General features: G+C 42.5%; 1 protein-coding gene across 1 annotated transcript; it reads left to right on the top strand.

The window, feature by feature from the left end:
- The first annotated feature begins 19211 nt into the window (after positions 1-19211).
- Positions 19212-21077, top strand: LOC123509743 (keratin-associated protein 21-1-like). Its single transcript, XM_045264263.1, has 2 exons — positions 19212-19307; positions 20266-21077. The coding sequence occupies exons 1-2, from the start codon at positions 19305-19307 to the stop codon at positions 20668-20670; spliced, it is 408 nt and encodes a 135-aa protein (XP_045120198.1). The 5' UTR covers positions 19212-19304; the 3' UTR covers positions 20671-21077.
- Positions 21078-21216: the final 139 nt, after the last annotated feature.

Below are 21216 nucleotides of genomic sequence, written 5' to 3'. Positions count from 1 at the left end.
CAGTAAGACTGACGGCAAGAAAGGACCTCCCTGTTCGGACAACGCTCCCACAGACCACAGACCGCCACCACAGCACCAGCGCAGCTTTAATATGTAGTGTGCATTGCACTTGTGTGAAATAAAAGTACCCCAGGCAACACAGCTTTTACTTACTGTGATCCTTGTCTTCCATGGTGGATGTTGTGTGTTCCTTCATTTTGTTCATGGGGGAACGAGACATTGGTTTCATCTTTCATAACATGCAGTGTGTTGAATTTTCTTTCTTACAACACTAATTGACTTGCAAAGCACCAGCAGGTTATAAGGCTGCCAAACTCTTTAGTACACCTTACAAATGCTGGTGTTAGAATAAAATAACAGAGAAAATTACTTGTGTATGTTACACTTGTCAAAATAGAAGAAAATCGATAAAAAATAACCACCAATACTTTGCGAGGCAGAAAAAGAAATGAGAGGATAATGCACTCATAATACACGTAATAGCATTTTCCTTCTTCATTGTACTAAATAAAAGCATTGTTTAATCAAGTTTCCACGCACACCTGTACAAATATAAGGAAGAAAATATGAAGGAAGCTTTGCTGTGGAATGCAACGACCAAGCATCCTAAAAAAGATACACGTTAATTAGGGACCTCCACAAAGAGTTTATATCTAAAGAAAATCCACTTAAAAGATTGTAATGGTAATAGTGGTAGTAGTGGTGGTAATGGTGGTATTAGTGGTAAAGGTGGTGGAAATAGTAGTTGTTGTTGTAGTTGCAGTAGTAGTAGTAGTAGTAGTAGTAGTAGTAGTAGTAGTAGTAGTAGTAGTAGTAGTAGTAGTAGTAGTAGTTGTTGTTGTTGTTGTTGTTGTTGTTGTTGTTGTAGCAGCAGTAGTAGTGGCAAAAGTATAAATAGGTAGTAGTAGTAGTAGTAGTAGTAGTAGTAGTAGTAGTAGTAGTAGTAGTAGTAGTAGTAGTAGTAGTAGTAGTAGTAGTAGTAACTCAAAAACTAATGCATATAGGAAATTAAGGAGTATCGTCAAAGAGGAAGAGGAAGTTGAAAACGTATACAAAGTTGTCTCCTACAATTTATCATTCACCACTATAGGACCTGGATCTCAAACAATACAGTGTTGCACAACTTAAAATCCTGGTCTTATTCTAGCTGAAGTGTATTTTTGTCCTCTCCTTTTCATCTTTTGTCTTAGTCATCATCTTTTTCCTATTTTTCTTTATTTTTTTGATTAGCGCCGTCTACAATTCTTTTCTTTTCCTTTCCGTGTTATTCCTTCTATTTATCATCATCTTCCGTTCTTTCCTTGTTTTTGTCTCCATGTGCCACTCTCACATTTACAATTCTTTTGCCTTCACAATCTTTTCTTTTTAATGGTCACGTCACTAACATGAGTAACTAATATTTTTCATCCTGTCATCATGCCTGTGTAATTATCCCGTAACGTGGTTAAATAAGTAATACGTAACTTGTTTCCCTTTGTACTTCTTTGCATTAACGTGGCCATGTGTTGCTTAATTCATAACATTTAACAGAATTCACAGTTTCATAAAAAAGGTAGTAACAAAAACTTTCCCTCTTTTAATCTTTAATTTAGTGGCCTAGCGTGTAATTTATCGCGTATGGTGTAATGTGTAGGTCTAAAGAATGTGCATATCCAAGCCACTTTTGCACCCATGGAGAGGGAAGATGTGACCCTTGATGTGTGTTTATTTTTGTTTTTTTACGTAGGGAAGAGGGCCAGCCAAGGGTAAAAGAAAGTTAAAAAAAGGCCCACTTGAGTGCTGGCTCTCTAAAAAGTGCAAAAAGTGCCAAAACCGTCAGCCAGAATTAGGGGAGCAAATGCCTCGATACCTCCCTCTTAAAAGAAGACAAGTTGTAGGAATTCGGAAATACAGATGCAGGGAGGGAGTTCCAGAGTTTACCAGTGAAAGGGATGAATGATTGAGAGTACTGGTTAACTCTTGCATTAGAGAGTTGGACAGAATAGGGATGAGAGGAAGAAGAAAGCCTTGTGCAGCGAGGCCGCAGGAGAAGGGGAGGCATGCAGTTAGCAAGATCAGTAGAACAGTTACCATGAAAATAGCGATAAAAGATAGAAAGGGATGCAACATTTCGGCGGTGAGAAAGAGACTGAAGACAGTTAGTGAGAGGAGGGAGTTGATGAGACGAAGAGCTTTCGATTCCACCCTATCAAGCAAAGCTGTGTGACTGGAACCCCCCCAAACATGCGAAGAGTACTCCATACAGGGACGGATAAGGCCCTTATACAGAGTAAGCAGTTGGAGGGCGAGAAAAACTGTCGGAGACGCCTCAGAACACCTAACTTCATAGAAGCTGTTTTAGCAAGAGATGAGATGTGAAGTTTCCAGTTAAGATTATGAGCAAAGGACAGACCGAGGATATTCATTGTGGAAGAGGAGACAGTTGAGTGTCATTGAAGAAGAGGGATAGTTGTCTGGAAGGTTGTGTCGAGTTGATAGATGGAGGAATTGAGTTTTGAGGCATTGAAAACTACTAGATTTTTTCTGCCCCAATCGGAAATCTTAGAAAGATCGGAAGTCAGGCGTTCCGTGGCGTCCCAGCGTGATCTGTTGACTTCCTGAAGGGTTGAACGTCTCTGAAAGAACGTGGAAAGATGTAGGGTAGTATCATCAGCGAAGGAGTGGATAGGGCAAGAAGTTTGGTTAAGAAGGTCATTAATGAATAATATAAAGAGAGTGGGTGACAGGACAGAACCCTGAGGAACACCACTATTAATGGGTTTAGGAGAAGAACAGTAGCCGTCTACCACAGCAGCACACACACACACACATACACACACACTGTGTGTGTGTGTGTGTGTGTGTGTGTGTGTGTGTGTGTGTGTGTGTGTGTGTGTGTGTGTGTGTGTGTGTGTGTGTGTGTGTTTAAGTGTGTGTGATTTCAAGTACATTCTAAAGGGCACTCATCATGGTAAAAAAGAGAGTCAAATTACATTAGGAGTGAGTAGTGCAAGCTGTGTCACATCTCATTAACTCTACTAGCAATGATAAGAATGATAATATACGAACCATAAGCGTGACGAAAGATCGTTAAACTGTTGTGCATATCGTTGTGTGCCTGAGTCACGTGAAGAACGAGGCAGGCCTGGGGAAAGGAGGAGGGTCACTAAAAAAGAGGAGGAAAGCCAAGGTTTCTCCATCTTTGCAATCCTATAAAAGGCGAGGCAGCGAGGTGTTCATCAGTCAAATCTTGTCTGGTGAGCTTCACTGCACTAATCACCATGGTAAGCTGCTGCTGTTGCTGCTGCTGCTGCTGCTGCTCCTTCTGCGCCAGTACATGAGGCGCATGGCTAGGCCCTGGTTCACCAAACACGTGAGGCATAAAGTGGCCCAAGTGTTTCTCAGACACCAAACAGGTCTAAGGCCACCTGCTGCCCGCCTGGACGCTGCACAATGCCCGGCCTCCGGGACAACACCTGAACACCTCACGGTCACCACCTACTCCCATATGTTCCTCCCTTCCTAGCTTTCTCCCTGCATGATATTGACCAACCCACTCCTGCATTATAGAAGCTGTTCCTCGTCCTGGCGTGTATTGGCGGTGGCCACCGTCTGCCTGGCCACACCTTTCCAAGGACACAGCAGCGCCAGATATCATGGCGGTCAGGGCGGCAATGATGGCGCCTATAGAGGAGATGGCGTTGTCTATGGCGGCTATGGTGGCTATTATGGCAACAATGGTGGCAATGGCGGTGGCTATGGTCGCCGCCGTACAAACTGGCAGTAAGACTGACGGCAAGTAAGGAACTCCCTTTCCGGACAACGCTCCCACAGACTTACATAGTCCACAAGAACTTCTCTTTTTTGTTGTATATTACTATCAACTCGTGGTCACAGCACGTGGCAGTCTTTTACTAGGACTTAGATGTGTATCTCTGGAGGAAGACTGCCACACTAAGTTACATAATTGGGATTTGTACATATGATAAGCTCTCTCTCTCTCTCTTGTAGTGTCCCAGACAACCTTCCTCCCGAGTCTGAGTGTTAGGGAAAGTTGCGGTTCTGCATGTGCATTTGTGACTTTCAGATTGACAGAATATCCAAGAATTGCGTTGACTGTTGAATTTTGTTCTATATATATATATATATATATATATATATATATATATATATATATATATATATATATATATATATATATATATATATATATATATATATATATATATATATATATATATATATATATATATATATATATATATATATATATATATATATATATATATATATATATATATATATATATATATATATATATATATATATATATATATATATATATATATATATATATATATATATATGTACATATAAATGTGAAACTTAATTAATAAAAATTGCAAAGTGGTTAAGCCCACTATCTTTATTTTTTCTTACTTTCTTTCACCCCTTCTCTTCCCACCCACTTTCTCTTTAGCTAGCTTTTTATCTTTTCACCCCTTTGAAAAAAAAAAAAAAAAAAAAAAAAAAGCTCCCACAGATCACAGACCGCCACCACAGCACCAGCTCGGCTTACATATGTAGTGTGCATTGAACTTGTGTCAAATAAAAGTACTGCAGGCAACACGGCTTTTACTTATTGTGATCCGCGCCATCCGTGGTGGATGATGTGTGTTCCGTCATTTTGTTCAAGGAGGCAACGGAACATTGCTTGGCTATCAGCTTTCATCTTTAATAAAATGCAGTAGTTCATATTTCTTTCCTACTAAAACACTTGTCAATTTGCTAAATACTAGCTGATTATAAGCCAGCAGAGCATCGGGGAGTATTTGGAGGGGAAACAAGCTCAATATTCCGCACGTCGTCAGTAGTAGTAGTAGTAGTAGTAGTAGTAGTAGTAGTAGTAGTAGTAGTAGTAGTAGTAGTAGCAGCAGCAGTAGTAGTAGTAGTAGTAGTAGTAGTAGTAGTAGTAGTAGTAGCAGCAGCAATAACAGTAGTAGTAGTAGTAGTAGTAGTAGTAGTAGTAGTAGTAGTAGTAGTAGTAGTAGTAGTAGTAGTAGTAGTAGTAGTAGTAGTAGTAGTAGTAGTAGTAGGTAGTAATACAATGTCTAACCCACCTGCACAAAGAAGATGTTGTCAGTGTACAAAAGAGGAACACAGATGTGTTAATTGTCAATGTGTGAGACAAAACAAAAGTGTATAAATTGTAGAAAGGGAGATGGATGCCAAAACCCCCTGGGACGTGACCACCAGGGCAGGGAGAGGGAGGAGGAGCCGGGGGACAGCCAGGAATCCCAGCAGGATGAGGAACAGGAGCGAACGATGGAGACAGAGATGGGAGGAGGCTGCCCTGCCATCAACACCGTCACAACACACCCCATCGCTACCGCAACACAACGTGTACGCCGCGAGACATACAAACGGGAGGAGAAACTTAGTCTGGAAAGGACTAACAGAAGAAGAAACAACCATGTGGGTGAACAACACTTACATAGAATTAGCTGGGTGGTCTACATGTCATCTGTTCGATCCACCAAAGTGTGCAGCCACCAACAAAATTGTACAAGAGATGGTCATCCTCCTCAACAATTACTTACAAGAGTCACCCCTCGCACCGTATGCGATGAAATTATTCTTCACACTGCCAAAACTCTTCTTTCAAAAGACACATAGGAATGCGAAGGTGGCGGAAAACGTGAAAGCCGTCGCAAGAAGAGTGGGTCTATGGCAGAACAACCAACTGGATGAGCTCCTGGAGGAAGCCCGAGCCATCCAGAAGAGGCTGCCAAGACCATCAGGAAACCAACAAAGGCAGGAAGACAAAGCCCGTAATTTCGCTGGCAATATGCGGCAAGGACAGGTGTCCAAGGCTCTGCGGGCACTTAATGAACAGCAGTCAGGTGGTGTGTTGCCCCTCACCAGGGAAACCATCCACCTGCTGAAGGAAAACATCCTCCCCAGTGACGAAGAGGGCCTCAGGATGCAGGGGCCTTTCCGCAAGCCCAATGATGTCATCTACGAGGTGATAACTGGAGAGATGATCTGGAAGAAGTCTCTCCAGACACACGGCAGTGCTGGTCCCTCAGGACTAGACGCTAGAGGGTGGCGTCGCCTGTTGAGCGGCGCACTCTGTGGCAGTGCCGCTAACGACCTATGCGGCGCCCTGGCAGCACTGGCGAGGAAGCTTGCCACCACAAATTGTCACCACGTCGAGGCTCTCACCGCATGCCGATTAATCCCGCTGGACAAAAAGCCGGGATGCAGACCAATTGGCATCGGCGAGGTGATAAGACGCATCGTGGGTAAATGCGTCATGACGGTGGTCAAGGACGACGTGAGGAGGGCAGCGGGGAACCTGCAAGTGTGTGCAGGACAGCAGGCAGGAGGAAGCCGCCATCCACGCTATGAGGGAAATATTCAGTGAAGACAATTGTGAAGCGGTGTTATTAGTGGACGCCAAAAACGCTTTCAACACTATTAACAGAAAAACAATGCTTCATAACATTCGAGTAAAATGTCCCTCTCTGGCACACTATGTAGAAAACACATATAGTGACCCCTCGGATTTGTACATATGTAGTAATAGTGGTAATAGTGTTAAGGTGTTAAAGTCCATGGAAGGGACAACACAAGGTGACCCAGTGGCCATGGCGATGTACGCCCTCGGACTTTCAGTGCTGCAACAAGTTATCTCATATGAGAAAACGAGTGTGAAGCAAGTGGCGTACGCGGATGACCTGTCAGGGGCCGGCAAAATAACAGACTTGAAAAATGGTGGGGCTTAGTGAACGATAATGGTCCCATCATAGGGTACACACCCAGTGCCGCTAAGTCCGTCCTTATTGTAAAGCCTGAACACTATGACAGTGCAGTGGATAGCTTCAGTGGCAGTGGAGTTATAATAACAAAGGATGGACAGCGGCATTTGGGTGCTGTCATCGGAACAGAGGAGTTCAAGAAGGAGTACATAGGAGAGAAGGTGAAGGAGTGGATACATGAGGTGGAGGTCCTGTCTGACATGGCCAGGACTGAGCCTCATGCAGCCTACTCCGCCTACACCCACGGCTTGCAGCATCGATGGAGATTCGCCATGCGCACCATCCCAGGCATCAGCCCTCTCCTTGCACCACTGGAGGTCTCGATAAGGAACACCTTCATCCCAGCGTTACTGAGATCCCACACCATCGGAGATGGGGAGAGGGCGCTGCTCGAACTTCCACCAAGACTGGGCGGGATGGGAATCACCTCCCCTAAGAAGTTAGCGACTGTGGAGAACCTCAACTCCCTCAAGCTCACCAGGTCCCTCACAGAGAAGATCATTGCTCAGGACGCACATGGTGAAATAGCCCAAAGTGCAGTCACTGAGCAAAGACGAATTATATCTAGAGACAGGCAACAACATCAACGAAACTGTCTCGAAGACCTGATAAACATCCTGCCTGCAACCACAGTGAGAAAAATCCTCACTGCACAGGAAACAGGAGCCTCTAACTGGCTAACGTCACTGCCCATTGGAGCGAAGGGCTTCAGCCTCAACAAACAAGAATTTGTCGACGCCATTGCTCTGAGGTACGGCTGGCCGGTGGAAGGACTCCCCAGTACCTGTGTGTGTAGTTCCCCCAATGACGTCAACCACACCATGACGTGCAAAAGGGGATTCGTATGTATCAGGCACGATGAGGTGAGAGATCTGACCGCCAGCATGCTCAGGAGGTGTGCCACGATGTCTCCACTGAACCGACCCTCCTACCGCTAGACGGCGAGCACCTGCGCTACAGAACAGCCAACACCACCAACGAGGCTCGAGTCGACGTCAGCGCACGAGGGTTCTGGACAAGGGACAGAAAGCATTCATGGACATACGGATCTTTGACCCGATGGCCGCCTGTCACCACGAACTCTCCTGGAGGCCGCCCACCGCAAGAATGAGCAGGAGAAGATCCGAGCGTATGGGAGAGAATCCAACACGTTGACCAGGGCAGCTTCACACCTCTGGTCTTCACCACATCTGGCGGGATGGGCTCCAAGGCTCAGTGCTTCTACTCAAGACTAGCCGACCTAATGGCAGAAAAGAAGCACCAGCCAAGGAGCCATGTCGTCGCATGGATGAGGTGCCGTCTTTCATTCTCCCTCCTCAGATCAGCCCTCCTGTGTCTCAGGGGGACAAGGCATTCCACTCCCATACCTGCAGATTTAAGTGGCCTTGACTGCGAGGCTACAGTGGTGGAGAGTGGCATAAGAGTAGATAGAGTAGAGGTAGAGTGAATTTATAGCTAACAACTAATGTTTATATTATAGAGTATTAGATATGGTTGGATGCCACAGTCATTAGCGAGAGTTGGGGCTAATGACCTCCAAGTAGTGGAGCCCCTAATTGACGCATCAATAAACATGGGGTGGAGGTATTAGTAGTAGTAGTAGTAGTAGTAGTAGTAGTAGTAGTAGTAGTAGTAGTAGTAGTAGTAGTAGTAGTAGTAGTAGTAGTAGTAGTAGTAGTAGTAGTGGTGGCAGTTGTGGTCAGGACGGTATTGGTAGTAGTAGTAGTAGTAGTTCTAGTAGTAGTAGTAGTAGTTGTAGTAGTAGTAGTAGTAGTAGTAGTAGTAGTAGTAGTAGTAGTAGTAGTAGTAGTAATAGTAGTAGGGCAGCTTCACACCTCTGGTCTTCACCACATCTGGCGGGATGGGCTCCAAGGCTCAGTGCTTCTACTCAAGACTAGCCGACCTAATGGCAGAAAAGAAGCACCAGCCAAGGAGCCATGTCGTCGCATGGATGAGGTGCCGTCTTTCATTCTCCCTCCTCAGATCAGCCCTCCTGTGTCTCAGGGGGACAAGGCATTCCACTCCCATACCTGCAGATTTAAGTGGCCTTGACTGCGAGGCTACAGTGGTGGAGAGTGGCATAAGAGTAGATAGAGTAGAGGTAGAGTGAATTTATAGCTAACAACTAATGTTTATATTATAGAGTAATAGATATGGTTGGATGCCACAATCATTAGCGAGAGTTGGGGCTAATGACCTCCAAGTAGTGGAGCCCCTAATTGACGCATCAATAAACATGGGGTGGAGGTATTCTGTAGTGTAATAGTAGTAGTAGCGGTAGTAGTAAGTCAAAAACTACTAGTACGACTACTACTTATTGTAAGGGAAAACGGAAGGCCACAATCTCTCGCCTCAAACTATTAAGATGTTATAACCAGCAATGCCTTAATAGCTCTTTGGAGAGGAAAACACCGCACAAGTAGGGTGAATATATTACCACAAAAACACAAAGAAAACAAAGCAATCAAATCACTGTCGTGCAAGGTTTGGCCCTCCGAGTTGCCGGGACTGGGTGCACCGGTAAGAATGCACTCAGCACAATGCCGGGAAAGTGAAGTCCATAAGCTGGAGTGCAGTGGGGAGATAGCAGTGGTGACAGGTCAGTCGATAAAGCCAGGGAAAAGCAACATGGAGCCCAGATGTGAGTGGCCTGGAGTGGCGCCATAGGGTAGACAAGACGACATGCTCCCCTCGGCGTATGCCCCGCATGATTGATTGATTGATCCGTGTCTTCCGTGGTGGATGATGTGTTCCTTCATTTTCTTCATGAGGGCAACGGAACATTGCTTGGCTATCAGATCTCATCTTCAATAAAATGCAGAATACTGACTTTTCTTTCCTACAAGAGCACCAGTTAATTTGCAAAGCACCTGCAGGTTATAAGGCTGCAGAGCACAGGGGAGCATTTAGAGGGGAAACAAACTCAATATTCCGCACGTCGTCAGTAGTAGTAGTAGTAGTAGTAGTAGTAGTAGTAGTAGTAGTAGTAGTAGTAGTAGTAGTAGTAGTAAGAGTAGCAAAAATAATAATAGTAGTAAATATATAAGTGTCAGGGATATGTACTACGTCCTACCGGCTCTTAAATCTGCCTGCCTTGTTCCAGCCCCTGGTTCCTCTTCCTCCAGTATACCCGGGGGATTCCAAAGCTACCTTTCGGCCAAGTTGGCAAACAAAAGCAGGTACCAGCTTACCACCTCCCACTGCACACCTCGCCTCTTCCACCTCGAGCTAGAACTCCGCCTCACCGGGAAAGCAGCACATCTGGGCTCCATGTTGCTTTTCCCTGGCTTTATCGACCGACCTGTCACCACTGCTATCTCCCCACTGCACTCCAGCTTATGGACTTCACTTTCCCGGCATTCTGCTGAGTGCATTCTTACCGGTGCACCCAGTCCCAGCAACTCGGAGGGCCAAACCTTGCACGACAGTGATTTGATTGCTTTGTTTTCTTTGTATTTTTGTGGTAATATATTCACCCTACTTGTGCGGTGTTTTCCTCTCCAAAGAGCTATTAAGGCATTGCTGGTTATAACATCTTAATAGTTTGAGGCGAGAGATTGTGGCCTTCCGTTTTCCTTACAATAAGTAGTAGTCGTACTAGTAGTCGTCGTTGCGGTCGTCGTCATAGTCGTCGTAGTAATCGTAGCAGTAGTAGTCGTAGTAGTCGTAGTAGTAATTATTAATGTTAGTAGAGATTTAAGAGTGACGCAACTTACAGTACTCTCTCCTATTGTAATTTTACCCTGTTGCTCACCATGATCAGTGTGTGTGTGTGTGTGTGTGTGTGTGTGTGTGTGTGTGTGTGTGTGTGTGTGTGTGTGTGTGTGTGTGTGTGTGTGTGTGTGTGTGTGTGTGTGTGATTAGGAGTACATCCTAATCATAGTAAGCAAAAGTGGCAAATTACATTAGGAAAGAGTATTCAAGCGGAGTCACTTCTCACTCAATACTAAAATAGATAAGAATGATAATGTGTGAACCATAAGCGTGACGAAGGATAATAGTTAAATTGTTGTGCAAATCAATGTGTTCCTGAGTCACGTGAAAGACGATGCAGGCCTGGGGAAAGGAGGAGGGACACTAATAACGAGGAGAAAAGCCAAGGTTCCTCCGTCTTTGCTGTTCTATAAAAGGCGAGACAGCGAGGTGCTCATCAGTCAAGTCTTGTCTGACGAGCTTCACTGCACTACTAACCATGGTAAGCTGTTGTTGCTGCTACGTCAGCATTCGAGAATCATGAGCAGGGTGGCCCAAGTGTTCCTCACACACCAAACTGGCGTGCCAGTCATTAAGTCACTATACAGATGAGCACTTAGGCTCAATTTTTGTGATCCTCTAGAGCAGTGGTTCTTAACCTTTTTCAGTTCCCGCACCCCTTGATATCTCAGAAAGATTTCTCGTACGCCCTCCAATATGAATACTATACAAACATGAAGAAAATAGTGATAGTGTTTACAGCACTAACTTTAAAAAAAATAGACAATTACAGTAAGAGGAAAATTAAGAAAATATATGTTTTGCTTTCTCATGGTAAATATACGGTACCATTGCACAGGCTACCATGTCTCGTACCCCTGAGTTTAAGGTTTCGTACCCCTTGGGAGTACAGGTACCCCAGGTTAAGAACCACTGCTCTAGAGTCTAAGGACACTTGCTGGCCCGCTCGGTGGCACAATATCCGGCCTCCGGGACAAGGACTCAACACCTCACCGCCACCACCACGTTTTTTTTTTTTTATTTCCAAGCAAGAGAGGAAACTGTGTTTTGGTTAATTCTTTACGAATCTTTTATGGAACTTGCATTCAGGTGGGCCTTTCCTTTTAATGTTTTGTTGCCCTTGGCTAGTTTCCCTCTTACATAAAAAAAATGGAAAAAAATGGACCCCAGGGTAGCCAGTTCCCTTAAAGGTCATAAGAGTTACCCAGAAGTAAGGGACAAATGTCTTGAAATTTCCCTTTTAAAAGAAGTCAATTAGTAGAAAGATGGAAATATAGAAGAAGACAGAGTTCCAGAGTTTACCTGAGAAAGGTATGAATGATTGTTGAGAGTGTCGTGTCTGCAAGTTGCACGATCTTGTTGCGTCCCTAATCTTAAAGACTGCTTTGTGGGTTCAAGGAACGCCTCTGAGTTTTTATAAACTTTACTTAATTATATTATTTACAAACATTTACACTTTACGACCCTTACGACAACAAATAAAACCACGAAAACCACGAAATTTTAATCACTCTCTTCACTCAAGGTCCACCTTCAAATGCCTCAGATTCTGCCACATTATATCTTGAACTCAAATTCATTACACACACAATAACTTCATTGATAACAACATTTCTCTCTTCACTTAAACTTCTTCTAATGTTCCAGATTTCTTCACAATATTCCCGTTATCCAACTCAAATCACGCAATTTAAATTCAAAGATAAGATACATCCTAACACACCCTACAATTTACCTTCCAATAAAAACAACACCCTACACAACCTACACATAACCATTTTTCCTTTATCAAAATATGACACCAACATTTTCTCTGACTGCATTACAACTGTCTGGCTACACTTACAGGTCTTGAGATAGGCGGTGCGCCCATTTTGACAGCTCTGTCTCGCTGTCGTCTCTCGCCTTCTCGGCGCGATCGGCTTCTCTCTCTCTCTCTCTCTCTTACACCTCCTAATATACACGCGTTACTTGACCTCTCGTCCATATCATTTACTTCTGGCGACCTCTGATTATCACCAAATATCGGGAGAAGGTTCCAGAAGCTTCTTCTTGTAATCTACTGCTGGTCTCCGGCTGTGTTTGTCTTGCCATGACTCACCGCCTCTTGTTGTTCTCGGTGGTCACGGGACTTCTTATCTATCAGATTAGTGAAAGCGTCTTATAATCTTGGTACCTGCTTTCGTGTCTCTCATGTTTCTTCATTTATTATTCTCCTTCTTACTTCCATTTTCATCTCTTCATTCTTGCTTTCTTCTCTCTTACGTATTTCATTTCTTCTCGATTTCCATGTCACAACAAGAGTACTGGTTAACTTTAATTACTCCCATATGTTTCTCCGTCCCTATCTTTCTCCCTGCCTGACAGTAACCAACATTACAGAAGCTGTTCCTCGTCCTGGCGTGTGTGTTGGCGGTGGCCGCCGTCTGCCTGGCCACACCTTTCCAAGGACAAGGCAGCGCCAGGTATTATGGCGGTCATGGCGGCAACGATGGCGCCTATAGAGGAGAAAGCGTTGTCTATGGCCGGTATGGTGGCTATTATGGCAACTATGGCGGCAATGGCGGTGGCTATGGTCGCCGCCGTACAAACTGGCACGGCAAGTAAGGATCTCCATGTCCGGACAACGCTCCCACAGACCACAGACCGCCACCACAGCACCAGCGCTTCTTTAATATATAGTGTGCATTGAACTTGTGTGAAATAAAACTACTGTAGGCAACACAGCTTTTACTTATTGTGATCCGTGTCTTCCGTGGTGGATGTTGTGTGTTCCTTCATTATGTTCAAGGAGGCAACGGAACATTACCGCTGGTTGAAGTGAGTGTGTGTAATTCACCTCGGTCGCCTGCTGGTCACCCAGCCAGTCTTCCCCATGACGGAGCGAGCTCAGAGCTCATAGACCGATCTTCGGGTAGGACTGAGACCACAACACACTCCACACACCGGGGAAGCGAGGCCACAACCCCTCGAGTTACATCCCGTACCTATTTACTGCTAGGTGAACAGGGGCTACACATTAAGAGGCTTGCCCATTTGCCTCGCCGCTTCCCGAGATTCGAACCCAGGCCCTCTCGGTTGTGAGCCGAGCGTGCTAACCACTACACTACGCGGTGTGTGTGTGTGTGTGTGTGTGTGTGTGTGTGTGTGTGTGTGTGTGTGTGTGTTTGTGTGTATAAAACGGAAAACAATTGCGTATGTAGAATATATAACTAATGGCTAAATCTACAAACCGTTTTAAATAGTCTCCTCTTCATTCCCAGATATAACAGCTCCACACAGCTCTCTCCTACATTCTGACCCACAAATGAGAAAAAAAAAAACGGAAAACGAAGGAAAAAAGGAAAACATGACGGGCAAGGAGAGAAAAAAAAACGTAGACGAATAGAAAACGAAATGCAGTGACCTAAAGAGCACGACTGTTGGCTTGGGGGCAGACTATCATAAATATATCAAGTCATCGCGATTGAGGAAAACTTGACAGATATTCTCCGGAGACACATTCACTGCGAACGCGACGAAATAGAAGGATACGAAAATAAATAAATATGTGTCAGTTGTCTTCACAGAAAAAACATATATATAAAGATGAATACAGAACAAATAGAAATGATGAGACATAATTCTACTAATGAAAACTAGGAATTATGAAAAAAAAGCAAGTAAAGACAGAAGATCAAAATACATAGAGGATATTAACAGATGATACCAAGGAAAAAAAAGTCACATGGATATTATAAGTGAAAAGTTGAAAAAAATTGTAGATAGTGGTATTTACTCACGTCGCTACCTCAGCCACTCACACCTGCAAAGACAAGCGATACTAATTAAGTCAGGTGAGGCTGCAATAATATAGTTTTATTTCAATTCGAGACAAAAATACATACACCAGGAAAAAAACAAAATAGTGAAAATAAAAAAGAAAATACTAAGATAGCAAACATGAAATGGATAAAAAGAATCTCAATGAAAACAGAAACTAAACGAAAATAAAAAAATGTCGATGATGACATTTTAAAATCAAAGAAACAAAAACAATCACACAAAAAGACACAAATAAAACAAAAAAAGAAAAAGCATGTCATTACACAATAAAAAAGAAATCACTCAAGGAAAACAAGAAAACAAACACTTCAAGACAAAAAACAAAGAAAAAAAACATGCCCATATCAACCCTTTGGAAAAAATAACACAAGGAATAAAAGAAAGAAAGAAAATAAATCAGTCTACGAAACAAATATCATCTAAACAAAAAAAAAGTCCCTATCAACCCTCTGGAAAAAAAAACAATAAAAATAAAAGAAAAAAGAAAACAAGTCAGTCTACGAAATAAATATCATCTAAACACAAAAAAAAAAAAAAAAAAACGCTGAGCTGGAGACACAGAAAACGGAATCTCGCCGAGTCAGACACTAAAAAAAAAAAAAGAAAGAAAGAAATAAAGAGAAATGGGAGCAAAATAGATAAGTATCCCTTGTAGTAGAACAGAAAACGGGAATGGACGAAAACTGAGGGCGTGGCACCGTGACACGACCTTGAGCTACTGTTGAATACTTTCCAGTGACGCTGCAGGAGAGAGAGAGAGAGAGAGAGAGAGAGAGAGAGAGAGAGAGAGAGAGAGAGAGAGAGAGAGAGAGAGAGAGAGAGAGAGAGAGAGAGAGAGAGAGAGGTGGTAAAGAAGAAAATAAGATAAAAATAGATAAACAAATAGAAAAAAATATCAAATCACATCAAAAACAAAAGTACAGAATAGACAAAAACACAAAAATAAATGGAGGAAATACAAAAAAGAGAAAAAGAGAGGAAGACAAAATAGAAAAGAGACAAAAAACAAACAAGAAAGACGATAAAAGTGATAAAGAAAGAAAGTAATGATAAGTACGTGAACACAGACACACACACACACACACACACACACACACACACACACGAGGGGAGGTGAAGGAGACAAGTAATCATGGCCTACTATTACGACTCTCCCAGAAGTGACACTCTCTCTCGCGGGTCACAAAGAAAATAGCAATAAAAAAAGTACGAAGAAAAAAAAGAGAAAAAAAACATGAAATAGAGTCTCTTTATTTACCGAAGTGAGAGTCAAGGAGGTGAGAGAGAGAGAGAGAGAGAGAGAGAGAGAGAGAGAGAGAGAGAGAGAGAGAGAAACATGGCGGGTTAGAAAGTCTCTCTCTCTCTCTCTCTCTCTCTCTCTCTCAGCAAAAGAATTATATAAAAAAAATTAATGATAAAAAGGCGAAATATTGCAGGAAGTCAATAAATACCCAAAAAAAAAATCAACAAATTAAGGAAGTGTCATTATCGTAGAAAAAAAACAGAAATTAAATAGAAATAAATAAAAAGAGGAACAAGAAGGAAAATTCAAACCAGTAAAAATGTATCCTTATTTTCATCATATGTAGATAAAAAAAAAAATGGAAATTTCCTAAAAAAAGAATTAATATGTTACAAAATTACAAACTCTGATCGATCCAATAACTACAAGAATAACAAACCATAACAGGATAAACACATGCAGTTCAGAAATACATGACCAAGATCACAGGTAAAAAAAAAATGAGCCTACAATCACAAAACAGCAACACACCACGGATGCGGTAACACCTCAAACCTGCATAGCTTCACGAAATAGAAGATACAAACACACACACACACACACACACACACACTAAAAACATACACAAATATATACATAAATTAGAAAAAAAAGAATTGATAGAGAAGATAAAAGCTGAAATATATTAATCCTGAAGTGAAAAAAAACAGTAGAAAGATAAATATAGATAGAAAAAATAGATAGATACGTAGATAGATAAATAGATAGACAGATAGAGCCACCGTGGAACAGTGGAACCATGCGTGCTTTGGGGTCCGAGGGGTCACCAAGGGCACGGGTTCGAATCCTGTCCACGGTCCGAGTATAGGTTGGGCTTCCTCCCTCGGGCGGGCTTTGAGATAGGAGGTACCTCAAAAAGTATCCCCTTTAACCCATAAATTGCCGTGAATACCACACATGGTATAAATTAAAAGAAAATAAACAGATGAAAACATGAAAAGACAACTAGATGGGTAGATAGGTAAGTAGACAGGTATATAGAGAGCTAATAAATTCAGTAGACAGAGAGACAGGTCGACAATTTAACACCCCACGCAAGCTTCAGTTAATGCACAGGTATGATAATTAATTCACCTTCACCTCGCTAATAGGTCAGTAATACCTATCATTTACTTGTAATACCATCATTCATTTAATTAATTCACATTTTTTTCTCCCCGTTTAAGAGTTTCCTCTCCCACGGTGGTGGCGGTGGTGGTGGTGGTGGTGGTGGTGGTGATGTGTGTGTGTGTGTGTGTGTGTGTGTGTGTGTGTGTGTGTGTGTGTGTGTGTGTGTGTGTGTGTGGTGTGTGTGTGTGTGTGTGTGTGTGTGTGTGTGTGTGTGTGTGTGTGTGTGTGTGTGTGTGTGTGTGTGTGTGTGTGTGTGTGTGTGTGTGTGTGTGTGTGTGTGTGTGTGTGTGTGTGTGTGTGTGTGTGTGTGTGTGTGTGTGTGTGTGTGTGTGTGTGTGTGTGTGTGTGTGTGTGTGTGTGTGTGTGATCTGAAATTTTGTGCACAATTTCTTATTTTATAGCATTATTTTCATATATACTACATAATTACTTACTTTTTCAGGACTTTTATCGTAACTGTCTTTTCTCTGAGTCTCCTTCCTTCCTTTGCAGTAAAAGAATAACTAAATAAAGAAAAAAAAGATCTAGATTGAAAGGAGATCCTAGTTTATATACTCTTACTTAAGATATGAGTTGCCAGAATTCTCTCTCTCTCTCTCTCTCTCTCTCTCTCTCTCTCTCTCTCTCTCTCTCTCTCTGACACAGGAGGGTGTGGCGGCGACAGGTGACACTGCGTCCCACACTTTTTTTTATGTTCTCTATCGTAATAAGACAAAATCGCTCCTTGAGATTCGTAAGACAATAATTCTCTCTCTCTCTCTCTCTCTCTCTCTCTCTCTCTCTCTCTCTCTCTCTCTCTCTCTCTCTTGTGCATTTCTATAATCCATTGTTTCTTTCCTCATTCTTGCGTGATGATACATAATTATTATTATATTATCATCAGTAGTAGTAGTAGTAGTAGTAGTAGTAGTAGTAGTAGTAGTAGTAGTAGTAGTAGTAGTAGTAGTAGTAGTAGTAGTAGTAGTAGTAGTAGAAATAGTGGTAGTAGTGAGTGGAGTGTAGTAGTGGTGGTAGTGGTGGTTGTTGTAATGGTGGTGGCAGCATCAGCAGCAGTAGTAGTATAGTAGTAATAGTAGTGGTAGTAGTAGTAGTAGTAGTAGCAGTAGTGGTAGTAGTAGTAGTGGTGAAGTGGAGTGGAGTAGAAGTAGAAGTAGAAGTAGAAGTAGTCGTAGTAATAGTAGTAGTAGTAGTAGTAGTAGTAGTAGTAGTAGTAGTAGTAGTAGTAGTAGTAGTAGTAGTAGTAGTAGTAGTAGTAGTAGTAGTTTTGTTGTTGCTGTTAATGTGTTCGTTGCTGGTGGTGATGCTGCTTTAGTTACCGCAGTACAGATGGCGATGGTGGTGATGATAATAACAGTTGTAGTGGTGTTGGTGGTGATGGTAGAAGTGGTAGTGGCAACAGTGACAACAGTGGTAATGGTGAGAATACCTACTAACCTTTACGAATAAAAGAAGAAGAAGAAGAAGAAACAAGAACACGTTGAAATCACACCTTCCATTTAAGCAAGACATGTGGAGGGGATGTGGAGAGGATGTGGAGGGGATGTGGAGGGGATGTGGAGGGGATGTGGAGGAAGGGAGGGAGGGAGGGAGGAGAGGAAAACGAAATAGTATAATCAATAAATAACTTTCATCCTCTGTGCGTGGCAATAATATCTTGATTGCTTCTGACTCACTTACTGCCAATGTGTAATGACCCGTTGAAATAAATGCACACACACACACACACACACACACACACACACACACACACAATGGCAAATGAAGGCAATGTATTATGTAACTTAAATTAAATAGTACTCCTAAATGGTGTATAGGAATATTAGTGTGTTTTCATAATTTATATCATTTATTTCATCAGTTTATGGGTTTCAAAGAATGAAAATTTGGTTAGAAACTGAGAGAGAGAGAGAGAGAGAGAGAGAGAGAGAGAGAGAGAGAGAGAGAGAGAGAGAGAGAGAGAGAGAGAGAGAGAGAATTTCGGTATTATAAAGCCAATTGGACAAACACACACACACACACACACACACACACACACACACACACACACACACACACACACACACACACACACACACACACACACACACATGCACACATAAAATAACGAAATATAACCAACACTAAACCAAATGAAAGAAGGAAGAGGGAGAGTAAGAGAGAAGAAAAGAAACCATTAAACCATAACGACGCACTAAAGAAAGAAATACAGAAAGAAAAAGAAACAAAAGACACACACAGACACACGATAAAAAAAATAAAAAAAGACACAACAGAACCATTAGAGACCAAATCACCTTCTATTCTCATTCTCACACCACGAAATAGAACGAGATCATCAAAGTGACAACAACACACACAGTTACACTTCTCACGGGCATCAATGAGAGGGCAACAACGCAGGTGACGCAAAAGTGTGAGGGGAGGAGAGAGGCGGCACCTTTGTCTGGCCTCCTCCCTCACTCACTCAGTCTTCGCAAGTATATATAGGAGCACCAGGGGGCAGACAGCTTCAGTGTCTCCTCCGACTTCGTCCAGAGTACATCCTCGCCGCCATGGTAAAGAGGCGAGCATGCACGTGGTGGCGGTGGGCGGTGGTGGTGGTGGTGGTGGTGGTGGTGGTAGTAGTAGTAGATGGACGAGGAGGAACTGTAAGAGTGGTGGTGATTATGACTTTATGACTGAGTGACGGTAAAATGACTTGGTTTATGGTGGTGTTTGGTGTTACTTTAAATTGCATGGTGGTTGTAATGACTTCTATAGTGACATGACTACAATAATCTGTATGGTGACACTACTACTTGACACACACTCTTAAAAAATGCTTCATGACCTTATATATCAAAATAAAATCTAAATTAATATCAAAATAAGTTAGGAAAAAAAAGAAAATAGTGTCTTTATATATCAAAAAATACTTCATGGCATTATATATCAAAATAAAATCTGAACTCATACCAAAATGAGTTAGAAAAATAAAAGAAAACAGTGCCTTTATATAGCATATCACCTAAATCCTGACATGAACGACAACAGTGACCGGGGAGATACAGTGACATGACCTGCTTTGATGGAATACAGTGAAATTACAGTGACGGGAAAACATCGACAAGTGTGTATGACTCCGCTCAATCTGTCTGTCTGTCTGTCTGTCTGCATGTATGTATGTATGTTTCTTGTCATGATATAAGATTGAAATACGTAACTTCCAATATTCTTTCGTCATCAATACCTTTTCTTTTTCTTCCTTTTAAACTGATAGTGATATGAGAAAAGCTATTGTGTTTCGAGGTTTCATTTATCCATGTGTGACTATACTATGCAGTGTAAGTATGTTTGTGTGTGTGGCATGTATGTATGTATGTATGTATGTATGACAGTAAAAGAAACGATCCCATTAAAACACAAATAAAACAACACTACATTTTACAAGAACCGTAACTAATTTCTCTCTCTCTCTCTCTCTCTCTCTCTCTCTCTCTCTCTCTCTCTCTCTCTCTCTCTCTCTCTTTACAGAAAGCCACACTTATTCTTGCGTGTGTCTGCGCCGCTCTGTCTGCCGCCTACGCCGCTCCTGGCTACGGCGGTTACGGTGGGGGGTATGGTGGCGGCTATGGAGGTGGCTACGGCGGCGGCTACGGTGGCGGCTATGGTGGCGGCTACGGTGGCGGCTATGGCGGCGGCTATGGTAACGGGTATGGCTTCGGCGGGCATTACCGTGGCAGCAGGGGAGGCTACGGCGGCGGCTACATTAGCTACACCCTGAGGACTCCTGGCGGCGGCTACAGCTTCGGCGGCCCTGGCAATGCTGGCGTTCATGGCAACACTGGCTACGGGTATGGCGGCGGCTATGGTGGCGGTTATGGTGGTGGATATGGCGGCGGTTATGGCGGATATGGCGGCTACGGATACGGGCACTAAGAAAATGTATTTGTATGAAAAACGCTAAAAAAAAATCATGTCGACCCCAAGTGCTTTCAAAGGGATGAGGGATTCGTGAGGCGAGCTTTTGTAGTTTATTGGAGAAATTGTACGAGTTAAGCTTTTTTTTTATTATTATTCTTTCTCTTTTTTCTTGTGTGTTTCTCCTTGTGTTTGTTCTATCCTCTATCTTATTTCCCGTATTTCTTCGCTCAGGTGAAGTTTTCTTTCGATCGATTCACTGTTCATCGGGTGTCTGTTTATCGCTCGTGAGTTTAATATGAGAAAGTTGATGCCAAAGTCTGTCTGGATTCAAGCTTTACTTAATCTTAATGGATGTCTTGTCTCGTTACTCTATTTACTATGAAAAATGAAATATTGGTGATGAATAAAACTTTCAAAAATTATCCCTGTTTTTCTGTTTTATTTCCAGATGGTAGAAGTTTCGAAATCACAGAATTGTCTCTATTCATGGCAACTTCTTTACTTTTTCTGTATACATTAAAAAAAAAAAAACATTTTATAAGAGTTTATAACATGTCTGAA

Source organism: Portunus trituberculatus, chromosome 27, assembly GCF_017591435.1.
Source record: "Portunus trituberculatus isolate SZX2019 chromosome 27, ASM1759143v1, whole genome shotgun sequence".
In the NCBI taxonomy this organism is placed as follows: Eukaryota; Metazoa; Arthropoda; class Malacostraca; order Decapoda; family Portunidae; genus Portunus; species Portunus trituberculatus.
Note: the sequence above shows the minus strand (reverse complement) of the source record. Positions and strands in the feature narration are given on the sequence as shown.